A 24,945-nucleotide genomic window follows, 5' to 3' on the forward strand; every position below is an offset into this window, starting at 1 on the left:
TTAAATGTAGAGGAGTAATACTAGTAGCAGCGCAGCAGTATTATTGCATATACAGAGTACAATGGAAGTCTTACTTCCAGTCCGAGCACCCTGCAGTTCTATATTTAACAAGACTGTAATAGACTATGTAACTTAATTGTATTTAATTTGAACTCAAATCAGCTTACCTAATATATACCTGTTTTGATGCTTCCATTTCTTGAAACATTCTGGAAAAACAACACATAAAAGCCATTTATGAAACAGCTTCAAATAGTTTAAGGGTGATCTGTTTATGTTTTATTGCTTTGTTCAATTCTTACTTGTCTAGACATAGTAAGAGATTGCTGGTTCATATTCTTCACTGCATCTAGGCTGTGAACCTGTTCTGTTAGATATTTTAGTATGGTGATGATGTCTGACTCTTTCATGATCTTTAGCTTCCCCTTAAAATGATCGCACTGCACTAAAAATAAAAATCTCATTAAGAAGAACTCTACCTCTGCAAAAATCACAAAAGCCTTGGTACAGTCACCAGGAAATAGTCATATGTCTATGAAACTTACTTCAACTCTTTCCAAACTAGTTTCATTATCCTGATTGGGGGGAACACAGGTAGCACCTGCAAATTAAGGAATTACAATTAATTTCATGAGTCTTAATAGTCCCAGAACTGATAAAACTGAATTTATAAAGTGTAACAACTAAAGTTTAAATCAATTCCAAAGTTAGCGTGTAAAAATCTGGAATTTTAAAAAGAGCGTGTCTCATATAGTCAATCAGTGTAGACTGGTCAACGGGAAACTTTTTCAGTTTTTGTTTCTTTTCCAATTTATGCATTCTAATTTAAGACTGATTGTATTATAATCAAATTATCATTTGTTAGCCTTGCTGCTTTGTAGTTCCCAGTGTCCAGGTTTTGAATCACATTTTCATTTATCGTTTATATGTAGTTTGAATGTTGTAACTGTGCTTGCATGGATTTTCTTCCCTTGATGCCCAATTAAATTTGGTAGTGTTACTTTAAGTTTTCAGATTAGCCATATTACAATGTTTCATAAGTCTGAACTGAGCTATTACCTTTAAGAGAAGGAGAGAATCAAATGTAAATCAGTAATGACTTGAAATGGATTCAGTAATAAGAAAGATTCTAACATTGTAAAAATTAGCATTCTGTTGTATAAAAGTGGGTACACCTAATAGGTTTTAATGCTTTTGTTTCTGGAATGTTGCCCTATTGGCTGCAATTGTAGCTGTTAAAGGAAACAATTGATAGCAAACAATTATTGATTGGTGAAAATAACCTTAACTTTTTAAAAATACTAAGCTTATGCTTCAAAAAGATGTCATTAACTGGAACATTTATATCAGGGAACTTCTTTGTGGTCAGTTTTTTATTAATTCAGAAAAGTTGTTCACAAGAAACACGAAGACAAGCCAGTTAAGAAAGAATGGTATAACCCACATGTCATCCATTGCCAACTCCAATGTAATCCCACCTATTCCCATAAATACCCCAGTTAGATACTTGGAACAAAACAACATATACAGATGTATGGATAATGGTAAAGATAACATTAGGGAAATAGGAAACCAACTACACTGCCTGAGGAGGTTAGAAGAATGACAAAGGAAGTGTTAGTGGAGCCCAGATGATTATTCTGTAATTGACCTAGCTGAGGCAGACCAGTTCTCAAAGGAATTAATGGAAGCCCAATTGATTTTCAATAAGTATAGTTCAAGGCAGATGAAGTTGAAAAATGAGCAATGCCAGTTATTAAAATTGACAAGCTCTGGGGTTTTCCTTCATGAGTCAAAGGCTAAATTGCTTTAAGAATGCCAGGACAAAAGTGAGAATACAGAGAGAGCACCAACAAAAAGAGGTCTTGTGCACTGGAGTGATATACAGAAAGGGATTAGGAAATATAGTGACAAATTTGTACCCAAACAGAACAGAAATGGTCACTGTCTCAGAACAAAAAGGTGGTAGGCAAACCTAGCGAACAAAGGTAGCAAATGGGATTAGAGGAAAGATTCATTAGAAAGTGTTTTTGAGGGAAGGGTTAAGGTCAGTGGAGCAAAATCAAACATTCCTGAATATATTACCTTAGTAGATAGGGGTAAGCCAGTGGAGAGAGATCATTGAATCAGAGTGAAATCAGAGGTTATTTGTTTATAAAATGATTTGCAAAGCACATGGCAAAGAGTGGAGGCAGGATTCATCTCAGGTGAAAAGAAATGAAGTAGCAAGTAAAAAGGGTTGGAAGGATGAGAATTAGATAAACAAATGCCCTGTATCCTGAACACTGACCAGAGAGTCAAGTAAAAAAGAAAGGTTAAACTAGGAAAGTTAAAACAAGCTTATAAAGACAGCAGCTGTCTACCAGGAAGTTTTAGAGCACTTCATGAACATCATAAGACCAGAGCTATCTAGGCCAGCTCCCAATCAATACCAAGTTGGAAAATTCAGGGATGTGAATGATATGAGTGCAAATATGCCAGCTCATTTAAGGAGCAACATGTTTTTCAACATGATACTATATGTCAGTAGTATAGGATAATATAGATCCTAGAGAGCCTGGAAGATTTTGATTTTAAAGAGACTGGTAACAAGCCTTACAAACGTAATGAGGAGACCATATTGTATCCCATGGGGAATTGTGCACGAGAATGGGAGGTGGGACAAAGCCGAGATCAGACTGGGTGCAAAGTGATAGAATTCTAAATCATAAAGACGCTTTCCAACACTATCACTTTAATAGTGTAAAAAAATAAAATTTTAAGACATGGTCTCTTACCAATCCATAAGAAATATAAAAGGAAAGACCTGACGTCACACCAGTATTTAGCAGAGGGAGGGAGGAGTACTATAGAAATAAAAAAAATCAGAAACATAAAAATTAATTTTATTAATAGCACGATAAGATTTTGAAGTGAGCAGGAACATTTAATAGTGGCAGCAACATCAGAGAGTCTGTCATGGTAATTGTGAGAATGAGTGAAGAAGAAGTATCAAAATGGTTCAATAAGAAACATATGTAAGGGAATATAAAAAGTAACAATGTACCAAGTAAACAAGTTTAAAGCTATGTTTTTAAGCCACAATTAAAAAGTGAACTCATTCTGTCTTACAGTTTTGCAAAAGGATTTTGTTCACAATTTCTTCTCAGGTTTCTCTGGAGAGCATCCAAAGAAATTTAGCCAGTAAGGAAGAACAACTTACTGAGGTAAATCTGACATAATTGGAAAATGAATAAATGTATTAAATATATAATAATTTTATTAAATTAACTATTCAAGATATACACTGATTAGCCAAAACATTAAAAATACCTGTCCAAAATTATTTAGGTCCGCCTTATGCCACCAGAACACCACTAACCTGTCGAGGCATGGACTGCACAAGACCTCTGAAGGTGCTCTCTGCTATCTGGAACCACAACACTAGCAGCAGATCCTTTATATCTTTAAGGCCACCATGTACCAGATTTGTCATTCCAGTACATCTCACGGTTGTTCGATCAGATTGAAATTTGCTCAATTTAGATCTCTTTGTTATGATTCTCAATCCATTCCTGAAAGATGTTTTCAGTGTGGCAAGAACGCATTAATCAGCTGATAGAGGTCTGATGCTCACAAGCCCATTGTAGGCACTTTTAACATTGGACAGGGGTTCAGCATGTGCAGTCTGACCAGTTTGTAGCTATGAAGCCTCATAACACAACAAGCTGTGTTGCACTATGTGTTCTAACAACTTTATCTCATGGGTAGCATTAAGGTTTTCGGTAACTTGTGCTATCTTCTGTGGTATTGGATGAGATGGGCTAGCCTTCTCTTCCCACGTGCATCAGTGAACCGTGGGCACCCATGACTGTTGCCAGTTCGCTGGTTGTCATTCCTTTCACCACATTTGTTAGGTACTAACCATTGCATACCAGGAAAAGCCTTCCATTTTGGTGAACGTCTTACCCAGTTGTGTAGCCTTCACAGTCTGGCTGTTGTCAGAGTTGCTTAGATCCTTACACTTGCCTATTTTTCCTACTTCAAAGAAATCGCCTTCAAGAACTGACTGTACATTTGATGCCCAAAATATCTCAGCCCCTGACAGGAGCCATTGTAATGGGGCAATCAATGTTATTCACTTTACCTGTGTGGTTTTAATATTGTGGCTGATCGGTGTATAGTCTTGTGCCGTTATTTCGTGTACTCACTTAATTGTACAGTCAGGCTTCCATTTTGTGTAAAAATCTGGTTTAAATAATGATCTGTAATGGATGTGGAAACAATCTGCTGAGGCGACCCCTAATGGGATCACCCGAAAGAAGAAGAAGAATTGGATGAGGAAACTGAGATAATATTTGCATGTTTTGTTATTACATTTGCCATATTGTATTTAAAAACAAAAGAACGTCATAAACAATGGTACACGATATTGGTTTTGTTAGTAAAAAATCATCTCTTTTGCATAAAACAGGACACGTTGAAATTCAGCATACTTGCAAACTGTTTTTATTTTAATTATTTGGAAAATGTAGCGTATATGAAAAAAGTAATCTTGATGAGATTTTATTAAAAGACTCCAGTACTGATAAAAACAATGTGTTTCTAATAGGATTATCAGTTTAGAACTGTAATTAGTTTGTTATGTTCTGAAGTTGTTGCATCATAAATCCTATAAAGAGCAATGTGAACGAAACTATAATATTACAGTTTGTTATTTTCTCACAGAAGGAAAATGTAGAAGCCAGACTGACGGAGAAATTAGAGAATTATAATTTACTAATTCAGGTAATGAGCTTAACAGTTGTACATGATCACTTTGGACTTTGAAAGTCAATACAGACTAGAGCTTTAGATTTTCTCATTTATTTTTTTTCTTGACTCATCATGTATAACAGAATACATACAAGGCAAATAAGTGGAGAACAGTAAAGTGCTGTCTGTTCCACCAGAACTTAAAACTGTCTCGGATGTGTGTGCTCACTGGCTGTAACACTCAAAACACTTCAACTGAATTTTTTCCACTGTAGACAATTAATCAAGGTTTCTACTTTGTTTTTTTGTGGAAGAATTCTGACTTGAGGTTTTCACAATGGATTTATTAATGTAATCTTTATATTTATACATGTTTTCCTTTGCATTCTTTTCAGACTGGGTTACAAGAGGTTACACACTTAATTTTAATGGCCCTTTAGGTATCCTCTGACTGTAGGTGTCTTTGCAGACATGTCAGCTCATCCTTTATTAACACCTTTGTTATCAGATGAAACGAAGAGAGCAAACTGGCCAAATATTTGTAGAGCTGCAGCATTATTTCTTTTTGAATGCAGATTAGGGTGCTGCTCAAGACCTAGCGAAATGAACCAATGCTCTCTTTGTCCTACACCTTATAATGTTAAGATAGAATTGTTAATCAGTATAGTTTCTTATGTTATGATTGTTGTGCTATGTCCACATGCTACTAGAGATATAGAAAATACTAGGTCTGGATGATTTCACAGCTAAGTGAAAATGATTAACAAAATAATTTACCATACGTTAAAACAGTCACATAATGTGACATACCCATTGACTCACTTCAGCTAATTTACAGCTTACCCTGACTAAATCAAACAGGTTGTAGGGGTGGGCGGTGTGTACATGAGTGTTGGCAAAGAATACTCATTTGGAAGTAAAATGCATATAATGCAGCAATGAGGAATAAGGAAGGTGGGTGTTATGGTCCTCACAAGCAAAAGAAAGGTTTGTATGTCTTATGTCTTCTATTTTATGTTCCATGACAGAATGTAAAAAAGAAAAAAAGGCTAAGACCTTGTTAACCCTTCATACAGCACAGGTTCTTTAAGGCATTCCAGTATTGACTGTCAGAAAATGGGACGAGCACAGCAGTGCTGGACGGCTGGCATGTATTTGGTAAATGTGACATGGCCAGTGATTTCAGTTGCTTAAATCAACGTTGCCCAGGGACACAATGAGCAATTGTAGCAGGCAAAATAGATATTTTATAACAATTTTTACTGGTTGAGTAAAAAAACATAAGAATACTGAAAGAACAAAAAATAATCTAAGACAAACCATCTGAATATAACAAAATTATTTAGAGACATGGTTCTTTTGGAGCAGACCTACCAGTATGGGTTCATTATGCAAATTGCTATCTCATTCCAGCCCTGCTTTGTAGATCTTATATACAGAACATGCATACAGTGACTATCCTGTGCTCTGACTCCTAAAGCTCATGTGAAAAGACAGTTTCCCCTCAGTAATTAATACATTTTTTTAATTAAAATTATCTATCAGGAACCTTCCAACTTCTGCTAGCAATGTCCCCTATAAAGCCATTTTGGAGACAGTGGCAAACCTGTGGTTTTTTGGGCCCACTAGAAACCTAAACGATATTAGGATGTGAGCAAAGAGGGGTCACAAATCTGAAATATACTCTTTTGAAAGAAATTAATTAAGTCTGACAGGTAAATCTCCTGCCACCTAGACAATATACCACATTGTTGTATTTGATAACAACATATATTTATGCAACACATTTGTGTGAAGTGTAGCTCAAATTGCTTTACAAATAATAATAGCCAGATTAAAACAGAAAGAAGCAGGGAGAGAACTGCTCACAGTATATTGCTTACTGTTTGTGTAACCCCTTGCAGCTTATCATAGTATCATAGATTTTTTTTTCTTCAAAAAATGCCATCAAAACCATTGTCATCCATGTTTTCAGTAAAAACCTAAATGAATACAGTAAACCCTCGTTTATCGCGGTTAATCTGTTCCAGACTCTACTGCGATAAAGGAATTTCTGCAAAGAGGATTCTTTATTTATAAATCGAATATTTTCGCAGTTAAAGCATAGAAAACTTGTTTACGAACTTCTAAATATGTTTTTTAACATTATTAGAGCCCTCTAGACATGAAATAACACCCTTTAGTCAAAAGTTTAAACTGTGCTCCATGACAAGATAGAGATGACAGTTGCGTCTCACAATTAAAAGAATGCAAACATATGCTGTAGAGCTGTGATTCCACACTCAGATACAGTGATATAAATACTCTGAGTGGTGCAGTGAGAGTTAGGCTGGGTTTGTAATTAACACAACGTGACGCATGGTGCAACAGACGCTCCGGCTATGCAAGCATTTTACTGTTTATACTTGTGCACGTACTTTACAGAAATCTAGAGGAATCCACCAGGTGGCAGTGTGAGATGTCATCACAGTGAGAACAGGTTTGGTTTCGCTGTGTTGAAAATTGCCTGGAACACCCATTAAATTCCAATGATACCTTACCGCAATATCTCTGAAAAGAATGTTTAATGATTAAATCCAACAATCCAGGGATTTGTCGTTTCCAGCAAGCATTGGGCACGAGGATGAAACAATCCCTGGACAAGCATCAGCTCATCGCAAGCTGAATACAAGCAGTCGCATACACTAGCGTCAGTTTAGAGTCACCAAATCTGCATATCTTTGGAAGAAAACCGGAGCACACTGTGGAAACCCAGAAAGAAAACATGCAAACTCCATGCAGAGAATACCAGAGACGAGGCTCCCTGCGAGACAGCAGTGTTACCGCTGTGCCACTGTGTCACCCCATGTGTGTAAATATCAACAATATTCATTATTTAAATGAAATTAATGATTTATCTGTAAAATGTAACATACATACTTTAATGCATTTCATCATGAAAGTGATATCAAGTATACATCTTAGGATTCTAAATCTGCAGAGAGCTGGAATATCATACGTTTAATGTGTTCTGTGTGGCGATCTATTGCTGTTTGCCGCTGCTGTCAGGTCCGGAGGAAGCCCTAGAAAAAAAAGACGGCACATGAGATGGTATGTGAGAATATTAAAATGTATTGTGTTATTACGATCGGGAATATGTGACACTTGAATATAAAAGAAACACAAATGCATTTGTATGTCCTCATTTTGCTTCACCACATCGAACCATTCACCAAACATTGAAGCGCGCACATCAATCTCGTAGGATCCGCAAAGCGGCTTTCTGTCACATGTAGATAGTAATCAGAGACTCTGATGTCACATTTCAACTTTTAGCACACTGCGTCCCCCAACTTTTTGCTGGTACTGCAACTCGTGCACACGTCACGTTAATTTCTGAGGACCTGCTTAGAGGCCGCGTCAAATGAACACTGGGAATGCGTGGTAGCCATGATGCGGATGCGTAAGCGTTCTGAGCCTGAAGTATAAACAAGCCCTAATATGGAAAAAGATGATCCACTGTGGCAACCTCTAACGGGAGCAGCTGAAAGAAGAAGAAGAAGGTGCACTGAGAGTAGCAACACTAAAGCAGCTATGGTATTTAGAATAGTTTGTCCATTCTGTGGACCATTATATTGTTACAGGTTAAATACAATCAGATGCCTTAAACTAATAAACAATATGTGGTTAATTTCAGTATATATGATAAAGCCGCGTCAAAAGAAAGGGAAAACACACTGGAACAGTAGCACTGCTTTGACGCTGAGTGGCGCCAGTTTGCCAAACCGAGCGGAGAACTTGCGTACGCCAGGGTTTCAGCTACAGTGAAAATGTGCTTGGCTTTACACCAAGTTTAGGTTTTATACATCACAATCTGAGCATGGAAATTGTGGTACACAACATTTTTGTGCATATGCACCATTTATACATGAAGACCCTGTCCTTTAATCCATCAATGTAGGGACATCACGTTTCTTCGAATAGGTGGTGGTGGCGGCGCAGATCATCACCACAGAAAACCGGAAAAAGAACAGAAGAGAAAGTAGGGGTTAGTACGGATTTTAGAGCCACCATGAATAATAATGACAATTAATTGAATATACAGAGCATCAGGATTAAACTAAAATGAAGCTATGATAAATCCATGTTAAAGTAATGTGTCTTCAGTTTTCAGCATCTTGCAAAGTTATAAGGAATCTATTTTTTGATATATTCCTTAAGTGAAAAAATGCTGTCCTAGTAATCTGATTAATATGTGATTTAAAATTCTGGTCAGAGTCAATAATTACTTCTAAATTCTTTACTTCCGTCTTGACTTTTAATCCTAATGGATCAAGTGTATTTCTAATAACCTCATTAAATCCATTTTTTTCAATCACTAAAATGTCTGTTTTCTCCTTATTTAGTTTGAGAAATCCTAGTATTCCTTATCAATCTATAGATATCTCAATCAGGACACGCATTATAAGGCATCCCAGCTGGGTAATGTCCTTAAGTGCACCATTCTTCCATTATGGCATACTGGACGGGTAAGGGATTTTCTTCCGTCCTGGGGGATCCACACCAGACATTTTAACATGAACCCAGCATATGCAGCCTTTGAAAAAAAGAACATGCAAATAATAAATAAGACTTTAATTCCCTCCCTCCATGCACCCACCCTCTCCTCCTGATTGGCCATATATTGCCTTGGATTCTTGTAAGTTTAATTCCTCTGATGATGATTCCTGGTAGGAATCAAAAGCATAGGAATAAAAAACTTTTAATGTATGTGATTCATTTTCTCTCCTTTGTGGTTTTCTAGCTACAAATATGTAAACTGTATCACATACCTTCGCTTCCAATATAATGTGTGTACAATCCTACATTGAAATTTTGTTCTCTGTGCTATTTTTAATATAAAGGCACTGAAACTCAAGATTATTTTTTAATGAGACATAATGTTAAAAAATCATAAGAAGAAAAAGAAATAAGCTGTTTGGGTAAATATTCAGTCACTGTATTATGGCAGCTATAAGATAACACATGTTTAAAACAATTGCCTAAGACAATTTCCTAACAATTATCCTCTACCAGTGAATTCTTTAAACAAGGTACAAATCAATATCACATTGGTTGAGGCTGCCACTGGGTACTGTTTGTTGAATTAATAGGAAATGAATACTACATCAGTACTCCCAGGCATTGCCTAAAAAAAAAATCCTTATTCCTCCACATCAACAGCTGACTTGTGTTGGTTGGGTCACACAAAGTAATTTATTACCATCAGAATATTGGAAGTTTTGCTGAAAAGCATACGAGAGTCCAAGTTGTGATGGTGTGGAAGGTTTTGTGGTCAGATATACTGTAGCTCTTACACCATTATTCAAATAGATATGCTTTGCACAGTGGTAACATTGGCAACATTTCAGAAAACACCAGGAAGTGAAGTATGGTGATGGTAGCATTATACTGCTTGGCTGAATTTCATTAACAGGGAATAGGCAGGAAAGAATCAAATATGGATAGTGTAAATACAAGCACAAAATAAAACTGGTTTGGCCTCACAAAAATATAAAGCACAAACAAAAGTAAAACTTTTGGCAGGACAGTGAACAATGTTCCCTCTAAGGAGTAGCATATAGTGAGCAAAAAACATTGTTTATGAGCGACATTTTGTTTAAGCCAAAAATTTATGAGCACCAATTTTCGCGATAAGTACGAGCAACGCCGTCGGAATGAGCGATCGTGCGGGAAGTATGAGTGACGCTCTGAATTCGTGTGTGCGATCGCTCACGCGCTCAGCTTAGAGGGAACATTGACAGTGATCCCAAATCCAATCCAAAGTAACCTTAAAATAGCAGAACAAAAAAAATTATATCCAAAAATGGCCCTCTCACAGTCTAGATCTCAATCCAATTGAAAATCTGGGTACTATTTAACAATTGCAGCAGACAACTATTATCCAACAAACCTGAGCAGCAAGAAGCCAAATCACGTTAAAACTAATTTTGAAATAACTATGGTTTGAGAACTTTTGCAAATATGTGTGTATACAGTATATTTATTATTACAGTTACAATTCATCTAGGTTGAGTTACTTTCTCAAGAGTCTTACAGTCAAAAATACAGCAAGCCAATAACAATGAGGCTTAAACTTCAGCAGTTTAGCAACTATGACACATTACTTGCTTAATTATAAATGTGATTATTAAAAGAAGACCACAAAGGGCAATTTTATAATTTAACATCATGGTAATTGTTCTTAACAAAACTGATAGCTCCAACTTCAATAATAGGAAATGAATCTCCCTTGGTTTTTATACATGTTACTCTATTATATGTCAGGTTTTCCATTGATCAACACAAAAAAAACAAATAACCTTTAGTGTCAAAGTAAAGACAAAGTATAGAAATCTTTAAAATTAGGTTTACATAAAACAGAATATTTTCAAATTGCATATTTGATTCAGCATTTCTGGAGAAAAGCCATGCTGCAATTTGCAAGAATCTTAGAACTTAATCAAAGACTGATATTTCCACATTGTGACAGCTAAACAGAAATTCATAGCCATAGTGGAGTATTATAAATGTTAATGAATGGGAAACTGAGAAGTACATGTCAAGATATGACAACTGATTATTCATTGGTATTCCTTCTCCATTTTAAGAGGTTGTGATTAGTTTCAGAAGGAACAGGCAAAACGTTTTATGGCTAGATGTGCACTGCTTCTAGGGCCAAGTCATAAAAATACATTTTTTTTCTTTTATTATCCCAGAAGGAAATACAGCATGAGACATTGTTACACAGACACAAAATAAAAGCAAAAGATAACAGATGAAAACCATTGTTATTATCAATACACACAAACAATTTCTACTATAAGAAATGATTTGACACTGTACAATAATCATAATATTAAATAATTCTGCAGTATCCCTTAAAAGTACTGGAATTTAAAATGCATATAGTTTATTTATTTATTTATAAAGCACTTTAAAAACAACATCAAGGCTGACCAAACATATCAAACATACAATAACCAAAGGGTAAAAGATACAGAAACACATAAGAGCTGAAGAGATTCATAACAAAAATTATACAGATAGCCAACATATCATACTGGGTTAAAAGCCAGGTAGTCAAAGTGTGTTTATAAAAAAGACTCTGTCTTGTTCTCATTAAAATTTAGAAAATTTAATGCCATCCAATTCCTTATGTCAATAAGGCAATCAAGCAGGGGCTGGACAGAACATGGACATTTGTGCTTCAGAGGGAAATAAACCTGATAGTCGTCTGCATAAAGATGAAAGGAAATACTGTGTTTCCGGAAAATAGCGCAGCAAGTACCAGGTGAACAGAAGAGGTCCCAGGATGGAGCCCTGTGGTACCCCCCAGGGAGGGCATTAGAGGTGGAAGTAAAGTCGTCAATGCTGACAGAAAACTTCTATCTGAGAGATAGGACCTAAACCATTGGAGAGCTGAACCTTTGATGCCCACCCACTGCTCTGTCCTTTGATTAAAAAACTTTTTAGGTCTTTTGCTCTTGAAAACTGCTTGGAAATTCTTTTAAAGTTCACGTTACCAAATATTAACTGGAGTTAAGCATATGTTGAGTCCATTATTTTCAGTTTGTATTTTAAATACTAGAATTATTTTCAATGTGATGATTTATTATGTTGATGAAAGTTGACTTAAATTGCAAAATAGTTAAATATGAAAGTTCAGGAGAACTTAACAATTTTTACTTTTACAGGTAGTTGTTGACTTATGCATTGACATTATGACCTTACAACCAATGCATCAGCTACTATGTATGGCAGGCAAATGACAGTCTTCGCCACGCCAGCTCTGTTTGCCATGACTCATTCATCTCAATCTCAGTTTATTACCTGCAATGGTGTAGACTATATTCAATAGTCAAGTCTTCTGTCTTACAAATAGAGGAAAGAAAAGTGAAGGTGATTAAGCAGTATGAGGGAGGAAAGAAAGCAAATGCGATCACATGTGACTTTAAGTTATCCCATTGCAACCAGTGTATACTGCACACTGCATTGCTGTGGACTGGCTTTGAATCCGGTTAACCTCCGGAGCTTCTTCTTTGATGTGCCACTTCGTATGAAATGCCATGAAGGAGTAATGAAACCACACCAAACTCCTTTAGCTGTTAATGTTTATTATTAACAGGCTGAAATGTTAAAACAGAAAACATATGGGTGCTGAAACTCTGCCGATACAATTCCTCCTCTCATGGTTAAATCAAGGAACACTAGGAGAGGCTCACATTGATGACATAACATAACACAGCCAAAGAAAGTATTTGTGAAGTAGTGATAGGCGATACTGTTGATTTTCTTTTGCACCCAATACCGAGTGATGCTGAGGCCAGTATTGCTGAAACTGATACCAATACCGATGCAGCCAGAGTGTCATTTTACAAAAATGGTTACTCTTCTATGAAAACTTATAGTATATGTGGACATCAAAAAATCACATATTAAAGATGTTGTATTAGTAGACAATTGTATATAGTGCCAAAGGTCAGACGACTTTGGTTGTTTATTAGCTGAAGTTATTAAACATGTTCAGTTCTTGCAAACAATGTGTGGAACAACAACCATTAGGGTTATATTTTTTTTCAAAAAACATGTAAAAAGCATTGCATTTTTTTGCTAAAAAATGACATTTTTATTTTCTGCTGTGAATCATGCAAAACACTAAAAGTGCAATGTAAATACCAAGCAAGTGGCACATTTATATTCATCAGAATCACTTTCAGTTTCACTGTCCGTTTCAATTGCACTGCCTGAAGACAGATTCACCTCATCATCACTGCTGATGAGAGGCTCCTCAACATCACAACTCGCATCACTGTCAATAGTGTGCAACTTGTGGACAGCTGATAAACTTATTTTACAAGATGCCATTATCACTAGCCACACCTACAGGTGAGGGGGGGAAGACAAGCATAATAATGTTACCTGTGTAAAGCTAATATCAAGTAATAATTAGTTTTTTTTTTTTACAAAATGGACATAATAAATATAGAAAGTTTGAAAATGTGTACTAAATATGTGCATTCATCAATGTAATATACTCCCCACTAAAAACATTGATTTTTTTCCTGTTCAATACTTGCAACAACCCTACATCGGTTTATGGTACTACCATTACTTGCACACTGCCTGCCTTTCTGGAAATCTCTTTGCCAACCGTGCCAGACTTTTTAGTCTGAGTGTCTGTTCTCTCTTCTGATTGCCTCTGTTGTAACTCCATGTGTTTAGCAACTTGACTGACTTCTATTTGTTTTACCAGGTTTGTGGTGTTGCCGCAATAACATATGGTTTTACACAATGTGACACATTTAATTTAATAATCATGCTCTCGCCATCAAATACTTTTTAAAAATAATTTCTTATAAACTTACATATTATTGAAAATGTTTACTAAATAATAAAGTAAAAAAAGCAATTTACAAAAAAATCATAGAAAATCGACACAATGTTCTAATAATGATGATAAAAAGGATATAAAACAAACAATATGACCTATTATACAGTACTATACATGTGGTCAAGTTTGAATACAAATACTGGTCCATCTTACATCCAGATTGACTCTTGAACAGTCTGTCGGAACCAAACGTGGTTGTAAGTTGATGACTACCTGTACTGTTATTGTACATGTTTCATTTGAAATTACCGTAACTGCCATAACAGGCATTACACTACAATTGTTACAATCATGTAGACTGATGCAAATAGGAGTAACTTGTTTTTATTTGCCACTTTTTAAATTTTTTCTAGCTGGATGTACTACAGGTGACGGTTAACTAAACAGTACAGATCAAGTAAAATTTAGCCCATTACTTTATACAGTTGCATTTTTCTTCTTCATTAGATTTGGTTTAAGATACGTTTTCCTTTAGGTTGGCACACATCGCGGTGAAAAATGTTTATTTGTTGAAGTAATGCTAGTACATTTTGTGCCTACTGGTTTTTTGCTAACTAATATATTCTTCCTTCAAGACTACAAATCCAAATATATGAGAAACTCAGCTTTACATATTTACAGTATGTATTTAGCTGAATGTTTGCATATTTTGTGTTAGACCTAAGAAAAAATACATTATTGAAGGTTTAATCATTTTGCTGTATTGAAATATAAGAACTTTTCTTTACAACTTTTTTCTGAACATATTAAGAAATAGTTTCAGTTTCTGTGATGACCGAGGACATAACATCTTCAGAAGTTGTAGTCTCATTTATAATACAAAATGTAATGCCTGCTTGTTTTTTTTTCCTTGAAGGAACTAAAGTGTGAAGCTGAACATCTACATAGCCAGTTATCCTATTGTACTTCTGTGTTAACACTGTGAGTATATACCATATGCTAAAAGCAATATTGAATAGCAAACAAATGTGGCATATCAGTATTTCTACATAATATGGAGTCAGATAAATACGGCAATAGATGGAGAAATATCTTCAGCTTCAGCTTGGGCCCTGAAATGTTATTGTGTAATGTACACACATTTAAAAATTAAACCCAAAACAATTTATAATAAATACAATTGTAAAGTTCTGTGAATTAATAATAATAAGAATGGTAGTCATATTTTACATACTTTGCATGACTGATTATGCTATAACAGAGGCATCTGACTGAACAGTAGCTTTTGATTTTTAGTGTGGATTTAGCTGATGTGATACGTTTTGTATTTCATATGGACATCACTGAATACTTCTTAGAAAATGTACCCAAATAAAGTCGTGTGACGCCTAAAACAATTAGAAATTAGCTGTTTAAGTCACCTCCTTGTGCCTCAGAATAAACTGTTGGCTTTTTCTGTATCTTTCCTACACTAGCCTTAGTTAGCAATTGTAGAGATATCATTAATATAGTTTCAGTAGGCTATCCTAGGAGTATAATTTTTGGTTTATGTTTACCACTGCACCTGTACTTATTCGTTTTGTCCTGGATCGTTTCGTGTTTGGCATCTGCATTGTCTGCCATCTGCCTGTGTACGTGAGGATTGTAAGTGGATTCATGGCCATCCTGCAAAGGGAGTAGTGCTTCTGAACCTGTCTTCACCAATTCAGGAACTAGCGGTAGGACTATCTTTACATTCCCATTCAACGTACAGATCTCTGGACTATCTATTTTCATCATTACATTTCATCTGTTGCTGTTTTTCATGATTTACTGTGTGTGTTTTGTTGGTGCGTTGTTGTATTTAATGTGTAATCGCTGTAAGGGGATCAGGGGTGGTATCATTGTTTTCATTTATTTCATTTGTTTTCATTACATTCTTTATTTGCTGTTTGATTACTAGATTGCTTTGTTTTTGTCTCTGTTTGTGAGTGCGTGTGGGTCGGGTCAAGGCTGGGTTCGTCCCTGGAATCTCCACCATAAAAATAAATAAATTGCCGTCTTCTCGACGGTGTGAATCTTAGTAGCACCAGACCGCTGCAGCGTTATTCATTTCTCCTTGCTGCTGACTGACTGTGATGCATCTTCAGCTGAGTGTTTTTGTGTTTTCCCTTTTGTTCCTCTTAACCCTTAATGCACCACAATACAGTACACACGACAGGCAGGCACGAGACAGTCCATTCATCCTAATGGGAAACGATCCAAGGCATGATTGACTTTTCAATAGACATGTCAGACAGGTTACACAAAAACACAGATCTCCCATTGCTCTGCTGGGCCCCCTTTTCAAATTTCCCGCTGTCCTTTCTCATCCCCAGCAGCCCCTGCTCCCACTTCCGTCATCCAATGAGGGTAATCCCCTGGAGTTCTTGCCGCGGTAGCACTGCTACAATACAGTTGTTTTACAGTTCTTCAGTGAGGTCTTTAATGATTGCATACCCTTTTTCTGGAGCTCTTTAGGCATTTCTTTTGGCGTAGATTCAGCATTGCATCTGTCCCAACAGGGCTTCTGCGTCTTTGAAAACTCTGACAGACTTTTATAGCCACACTCTCCACTGACCACTACTATGTGTGCATTGGTGCCAATTTAGCACATTTGGTTTCACTGACCAGGTTTGTACAGTAACGCTTTATTTGAAGGGTGTCTGCAAAGTGACTTCACAACATATGCATATGCACTGAATGACATTTAAGAAGAAATACTTGATTAGTAAAGAAGAGTTAACATCAGTATTTGGAAGATGTGGAGCAAAATATCTTCTCTTCTTCTTCTTTCAGCAGCTCCTGTTAGGGATTGCCACAGTAGATCATCGTCTTCTATATTGTCCTGTATTCTGCATCTTGCTCTGTTACACCCATCACCTGCATGTCCTCTCTCACCACATCCATAAACCTTCTCTTAGGCCTTCCTCTTGTCCTATTACCTGGCAGCTCTATTAATAACATCCTTTTCCCAATATACAGTGCATCCAGAAAGTATTCACAGCGCATCACTTTTTCCACATTTTGTTATGTTACAGCCTAATTCCAAAATGGATTAAATTCATTTTATTCCTCAGAATTCTACACACAAAACCCCATAATGACAACGTGAAAAAAGTTTACTTGACGTTTTTGCAAATTTATTAAAAATAAAAAAACTGAGAAATCAGGTTTTCATCCAGGATGTCTCTGTACATTGCTGCAGTCATCTTTCCCTTTATCTTGACTAGTCTCCCAGTTCCTGCTGCTGAAAAACATCTCCATAGTGTGATGCTGCCACCACCATGCTTCACTGTATGGATGGTATTGGCCTGGTGATGAGCAGTGCCTGGTTTCCTCCAAACGTGACGCCTGGCATTCACACCAAAGAGTTCAATCTTGGTCTCATCAGATCAGAGAATTTTGTTTCTCATGGTCTGAGAGTCCTTCAGGTGCCTATTGGCAAATTCCAGGCGGGCTGCCATGTGCCTTTTGCTAAGGAGTGGCTTCCGTCTCGCCACTCTACCATACAGGCCTGATTGGTGGATTGCTGCAGAGAAGGTTGTTCTTCTGGAAGGTTCTCCTCTCTCCACAGTGGACCTCTGGAGCTCTGGCAGAGTGACCATCGGGTTCTTGGTCACCTCCCTGACTAAGGCCCTTCTCCCCTGATTGCTCAGTTTAGATTGCCGGCCAGCTCTAGGAAGAGTCCTGGTGGTTTCGAACTTCTTCCACTTACGGATGATGGAGGCCACTGTGCTCATTGGGACCTTCAAAACAGCAGAATTTTTTCTGTAACCTTCCCCAGATTTGTGCCTCGAGACAATTCTGTCTTGGAGGTCTACAGACAATTCCTTTGACTTCATGCTTCGTTTGTGCTCTGACATGAACTGTCAACTTTGGGACCTTATATAGACAGGTGTGTGCTTTTCCAAATCATGTCCAATCAACTGAATTTACCACAGGTGGACTCTAATTAAGCTGCAGAAACATCTAAAGGATGATCAGGGGAAACAGGATGCACCAGAGCTCAATTTTGAGCTTCATTGCAAAGGCTGTGAATACTTATGTACTTGTGCTCTCTCAATTTTTTTATTTTTAATAAATTTGCAAAAATCTCAAGTAAACTTTTTTCACGTTGTCATTATGGGGTGTTGTGTGTGGAATTCTGAGGAAAAAATGAATTTAATCCATTTTGGAATTAGGCTGTAACCTAACAAAATGTGGAAAAAATGATGCACTATGAATGCTTTCTGGATGCACTGTATCCAGCATCTCTCCTCTGCACATGTCCAAACCAATGCAATCTCGACTCTCTGACTTTGTCTCCCAACCATCCAACTTGAGCTGACCCTCTAATGTACTCATTTCTAATCCTGTCCATCCTTGTCACACCCAATGCAAATCTTAGCATCTTTAACTCTGCCACCTCCACCTCTGTCTCCTGTTTTTTGGTCAGTGCCACCGTTTCCAACCCATATAACATAGCTGGTTTCACTACTGCCCTATAGATCTTCCCTTCCACTCTTGCTGATACCCGTCTTGTCACAAACCACTCCTGACACTCTTCTGCACCGATTCCACCCTGCCTGCTCTCTCTTTTTCACTTCTCTTCCACAGTCCCTGTTACTCTGAATTGTTGATTCCAAGTATTTAAACTCATCCACTTTCACCAATTTTACTCCCTGAACCCTCACCATTCCTCTGACCTCCCTCTGCGCTCATTCAAAATAATTGTCACTTCAGAGTCCGCACATATTAAGGGGGGCTTCTTATTTTAATACAAACTAATGTCATCTACTTTATAAAACTTCTACGTCATCTTGTAAATAATTTTATTATAAAATAATCAAATATTGCTTCTTAAATAATAAATGTTAATCAATAACCTATTCGTGTACTATGAATCGTCATGTAGACACCCTTCATCTAAGCTGTTAGCCAAATTTATTTCCCTATTGAACATTTAAAATGATCTTGAATTAGTCAAAATTAAAGATAAAGTGGGAAGACTTGTGTGTTTCTATAAATCTACATGTTACACATATCTTCAATTGCTCACTTGTGGGGGGAATGAACATTCTCCAGGGACAGTCCTTCCTTGTCCCTTTTCATGGTGAGTGAAGGTGTTAAATCCAACCAGGGGTGCCTTTATGTTCCCTCGGGGCCTCCTGTCCAGGTAAGAGCAGGATAAGGATTCATGAGATTGACCTTGAGACTATAATAATCGATATTAAATCATTTAAATGAAAAATAATGATTAATCAGAAAATCGATATTTTTACCCAGGCCTAGTAAACAATTCTAGATATCCTTTTATTTTTATTTTTGACTGTGCTCATATACAAAATATATATATATATATATATATATATATATATATATATATATATATATATATATATATATATATATATATATGCATTCTTTGACAAAGATGTGTGAGATAAAAAATCTATATATTTTTTAATTTGGAAGGAAACACAGCTATTATTTTTAAGGAATTGTATTATGTATAAGAAGTGTTATTAAATGGGTCAAACTTAGTTTGCCTCAACCTTTACAATATGCAAAGTCCTTCAGTTGGTGGTGTTTTTAAGTGTCACTTTAGAACCTAGCCAATGCCTAACATAAGGTAGCCTTTGGGAAGCTCTTGGGATATTCCTATTTTAGTTGTGAAGAATTAGCCAAAGTTAAATAATTGTTAACCCATTGACCACAATTCATGAGACATCTGATAATAATACAAAGCAAAATAAATTAATATATTTGCTTGGGTAAAGTTTTTGAATTAGAGAATCAGAAAGTCTTCAGCATCTGTCAATTATCATCAATATTTTACTGTGACACCCAACCCCCTCCACACACACACACACACATACTCCTGGTCATAAAGTGGTGGTGTGAGTAGTGTACATGCCTTGTTTAAAATTGTCATTATTAGAAATTAGTAAAGAGACTAGGCATACAGTGGCAATTTAAGTTATTAATCTTCCATTTACATTGTCACATTTTATAATGTTTAATCAGAATTTCTCATGATGGACAACGCAAAAACTTTACAGTATCAAACTAAATAAAATTATAGGGGCTCTTCTAAATAATTAGGAGTAAAATTTACAAAATGATAAATCCTTTAAGTATTCACACTAAACCAAACTTTCGATACAGGCACTTTTGCTATAAATTACAACTATATATATTTTAGGGTAAATCTGTACTAGCTGATCTGCATCTAGACTCCTTTTGTCAAAACGACTAGTGTTTATCAAATTTCTTATCTTTTGAAATATTTTCTTGGTTTAATTAAGGTCTGTTCTTTCAGTGAGAAATTCTGAAATAATTGATTTAAAATTACTTTTATTTTGCTACCATAAAGCCCAGATTTGTTAGAAAGTTTGTCAGCCTGGATGGCCTCATAAAGAAAACCTTGTAATATGGCATTGGTGGTGGATAAATGAAGCAGTTCTTGAGGTTACAGAAGTTAGAAATTGACAAAACAACAGTATTTGTTTAGAATTATTTTAAACAGCTTAGTGGCACAGGAGGAATCGGTACAACCAATTATGTTACATCAATTTAATAGTTGCTCTAAAACAATATTGCATAAAAAAGTCCAGTAGATGGGGAGATGAATACTAGTTGTGCCCACATAATCTATAGTGCATTACAGGGGAGTTAAAAGAGAAAGGTTGACATCTTTGTAGTATGAATTCCAACAGCTTGTATTTTTGAATTTGTGATCAACAGACACATATTTTTTTTTTCTGATTAGCTATAGTCTGCAGGAAATTCCCCTGGCATTGGGGTCAGAGTTCTCTGAGGTAACTGGAAGTTCATTGCAAGTGGAAATCAAAGAGGTATGCCATTATCATAAGGTTTTCTATTCTTGATTTTAGCTGTTTTTATGAGTGTCCTAGAACGTTTTACATTGTGCATTGTTCAGGAAAGAGACACTTCCGGTGTTTGCCAGAACAGACTGATCAGTTTACTTAAAAAAATAAAAACATGTTGCAGTCCAAGATTAAAGAATACATTGTCTTTGTAAATTTGAATTCATATTTAAATTTCAATATGAAAAATCGACAACCTCGAAAACTTTGTCTACACTCTTATAGTAAACAAATAAATACTGGCATAGTGATCTTAAACTTGAACAGTTTGATTTTGAACTTAGCTACATAGTTTTCACTAATCTTTACAATGTTTTCTGTCTAATGTTGGTGCTGTTTTCTATAATTTGCTTAAAATACATGTATTGTAGCTTGTTAAGTTATACTGTTATCAGACTTTTTGAAATGTTATAAAACATGCAATGCAGAATCACAGATGTCAGCCATCTAGAGATGCCATAAATTATATTTTGTAAACAAATCCATTAACTACAGTATTTTATCAGTTAATCTAACTACTAATGTTGCCCAGATAACTCAGAGGCTTATGATTGTGTGCTGTATTTGAATATTTATTGAATAATTTGATATATGCAGTAGAATTTGAAAGAATCAGGATATGGCAAAACAAAACCAAAATAACTTCAACAAGAAGACAAATAAGACAACACTGTTATTAATAAAATATTTTAAGTCAAAAAAGCCTAAAAGTAAAAAATGATATATTTGATTAACCGTGGACTTAACATATCTTATTGTCAGCAGTCGAACTTGAAACAAGACCAGATAATCGGGCTTTTTTTTCTTTGATTCAGTGTTAAAATGGATTTACTCTGACTTTTACATGTATTTGAAAAAAAATCCAACTTATATTGAAATAGATGTTATTCATAGGTATCATGAATATAGATGCTAGGCATATTTGGTATAAAGTGGCTATACATTATGCTTGTAAAGAATATGTGATACTTTATTAAAACAGTGACGTGCAGGACTGACAATACGTGTGTAAATCCAGTCTTTAATTTTAAATTCTTGATGTTGAGCACTTTGAGTATGGAAAAATTTCTACAGTATATAACTAAAATTCATTATTACGTTAGGCTGCAATTTTTCACATTTTCAAAAGCAACCTACTAGATGTCTTAATTTGTAGGTTGCTACCTACAGTATGTGCGTATTACCAAACCATCAAAAATCCTGTGCAAATGGTTCTGTTCTATATGGAAGTGAATTCACTCAGAAAATCCACTGCTAAAAAAATATTGTTTCAGACATAGGAAGTGAAGAAAAAAATGGGCTAAAACCTTTACACCTCACAGCACTTTGTAAGCGGCATATAGGATAACGTGCATTTAGCTCTTCTGGAACACTCCTTTCTGGCGACTTAAAAGCTGCTGGGTGTTCATCAGCCTGTCCAGTACAATTTAGCAGAAAAAGTGCAATGAGCCCAGAACAATTTTAGTTGAAATGTGCTTATATTCATGCCATTTTAACCTGAAAACAAGGATTTTGCGGAGCTGTATGGTTTGCGCATTTGCAATCTTAATGTTGCTGCTCGAAAAAACTTTCAGTTTGGATCAAATGTGCTGGATTAAAAAAAAATCATCATACCGAGTCGGCCTGATCGCTTATTGAATGTGATTTAATTACAATTTAATGACTGTAAAATACCCCAAAATTACTATACAAACTGTATAAAGCTGATCTATGTTTATATAGGGTGTTGGTTCTGTTCAATTTTGACAGCCTCTGATGAATAGTTTTCTTTAGGATTTATGAGATGAAAGTTAAATATAGACAAGTTGTCAGCCCTTACATAAATCTATGAGCAATGATGAAAATACAACTCTGCCCAAAATAAAGCTAGCAAGTGTATTTCATAGACTAGCCTATTGTATTTGCCTAACCTATGTACTGAGTTGTTATTTTACTTCAGTGCACTTGTGAGTAATAATAGTGGCAACTGATAAGCCTATTTTAGCAGACAATTTTATCTACTATGTCTGAAAAAATTCTGTGGGTCTACCTTTTGCCCTGATGCTAGTCACTAACATGAATTTTTCAAGTTAACTGGCTTCACAACATTAAAAGAACTATTGTCAAAGAGCTCTGAGTTATATGGTGTATCTATCATGTTTCTTCTTTAGGTGTCCATGCATTCAGCTAGTGCTGTTGTAGAACACCACAAAATTATCTAACAACCACTTTCTCTGATATTCAGGTGAAATACTACCACACAGAAGATAATTTTTCCCAGTGTTTGGGGAAACATTCTTCCACTGAATATGGTACATCTGCCACCATGATTAGCCAACTCAAAAACAATAGAGTTGTAGCATGCCAGCACACAATGTGGTGGAGAGTCAGGGATAGCTAGTAGATTAAGAAAGTACAATTCAACTGAAATTTTTAGTTGATTACATTTAATATTTCTGGCAGCCCTAGATCATACTCAGTTTTCACTTACTGTAATCTAGTTTTACAATCTACTATAGCCAGAGCATTATCTGACTGTATTGGGTCCAAGGCATGAATTGATCTTGCATGGGACATCATTCATTGCTATTAACACATGCTAGCTAAATCACCCAAAACTAATATAGAGTTACCAGTAAATTTAAATTTTTATTTATTGTTTTGATTGTTATATATTAATCAACCTGCCTCTTCTGCTCCTTCATTGGTCAAAAGTCTTGTCTTCAATTCAAAAACTCGCTCGTGAGTGAACACATTTCCTTTGCATGCATTGCTGTGGTTTTCCAGAAGGATTTTTTAAACAATATTTCAGCAAAAAATGAGTAGATGATTGAACTATGTGACACAAGCAATGTGAGATTTTTTTTTCATGGACATTTGTGTGTTGTTTGCAGTGGTTCAGGTTTGTTGTGTATATGTGCACATTCTATCAGAAAACGTATTATCTTCATATTCCATGAAAACTTGAGATTAAAAATTTTTGTCAGCCGTCACTACAACTTACATTGGGTAAGTAATATGTAAAAAAAATATGATTTTTGGGTGGGGTACACCTTTAAGATTTGATGGATTATATTATGAAATAATTACCAGCCTCCAGTTTTAATGACCAATATAAGTATAACTGATTAATGATTTGACATGTTAAGTGACATGACTAAAATGGGAATTGTAAAGATTCTGGACTTTTGATAATAGATAATCTTGTTTTGTGTGTATGCATACTGTGTGCAGGCAGAACAAGATGGTCAAACTATAAGAGGCATTGAGGAAGAGGAGAAGGAGAAGCAAAAAGAAAATGATAATGATCAACAAACAGATCATTCATTATGTGACTTTGAGAAAGAATTGGAGGATTGTGTAGCAGACACAAAGGTAAAACAATTTTTGTATGAATGGACACTTTCTGAAAAATGTGAAATGCATCAGATCAATTATTCTTTTTTTTCTTTTTCATATAGAATGCACCATACTCATAGATTAAAAAGCATGAATCAGAAGTTATTACTTAAAAAAACCCGAGCAATATTGTTTGTCCTAATCTTCTTAAATTTAATTCAGCTATCAATGTTTAATTTTTATGTATTAATATAAAAAACGGAGAAGTGAGCAAGGTGCAGGATTGCTGCTTGTAAGTGGTGTATGGCATGTTAAATACATTAATGTGTATACAGTATGGACATAGGAGAATTGCTGCTACATATTCTGTTGCAGAACTTTTGAAGGATTTCCTTTTTAAGACCTTTACTCCAGACCATATTTGCATTTTAGAAGACTTTGTATATACATTCATTTTCCTGATTTCTTAATTTTAGGCAGATTGCACTCCATTAGAAATATCAGCTGTGACAGATAGGGGGCGCTGTCGCTCCCTTGAACCCTTGTCCAATATGCCAGATACCAGATAAAAACCAAAAGTAGACTTTATTCAAATTGCACAGTGCACAAAGCACCCTCCTCTCCACAATACTCATTATATCACAATACAAA

At 35.7% G+C, this 24,945-nt stretch overlaps 1 protein-coding gene across 1 annotated transcript in view; it reads left to right on the plus strand.

Moving 5' to 3' along the window:
• The window catches only part of LOC120543317 (protein KASH5-like), a 55,227-nt gene that overhangs the window by 24,589 nt on the left and 5,693 nt on the right, over positions 1-24,945 (plus strand). Inside the window, exons 8-11 of the mRNA XM_039776353.1 lie at positions 3,150-3,206; positions 15,003-15,067; positions 20,859-20,943; positions 24,190-24,330. Coding sequence (XP_039632287.1) covers positions 3,150-3,206; positions 15,003-15,067; positions 20,859-20,943; positions 24,190-24,330 — 348 coding nt within the window. The remainder of the gene's footprint in view (positions 1-3,149; positions 3,207-15,002; positions 15,068-20,858; positions 20,944-24,189; positions 24,331-24,945) is intronic.

The sequence above is a fragment of the Polypterus senegalus genome, chromosome 13, assembly GCF_016835505.1.
Source record: "Polypterus senegalus isolate Bchr_013 chromosome 13, ASM1683550v1, whole genome shotgun sequence".
NCBI lineage: Eukaryota > Metazoa > Chordata > Cladistia > Polypteriformes > Polypteridae > Polypterus > Polypterus senegalus.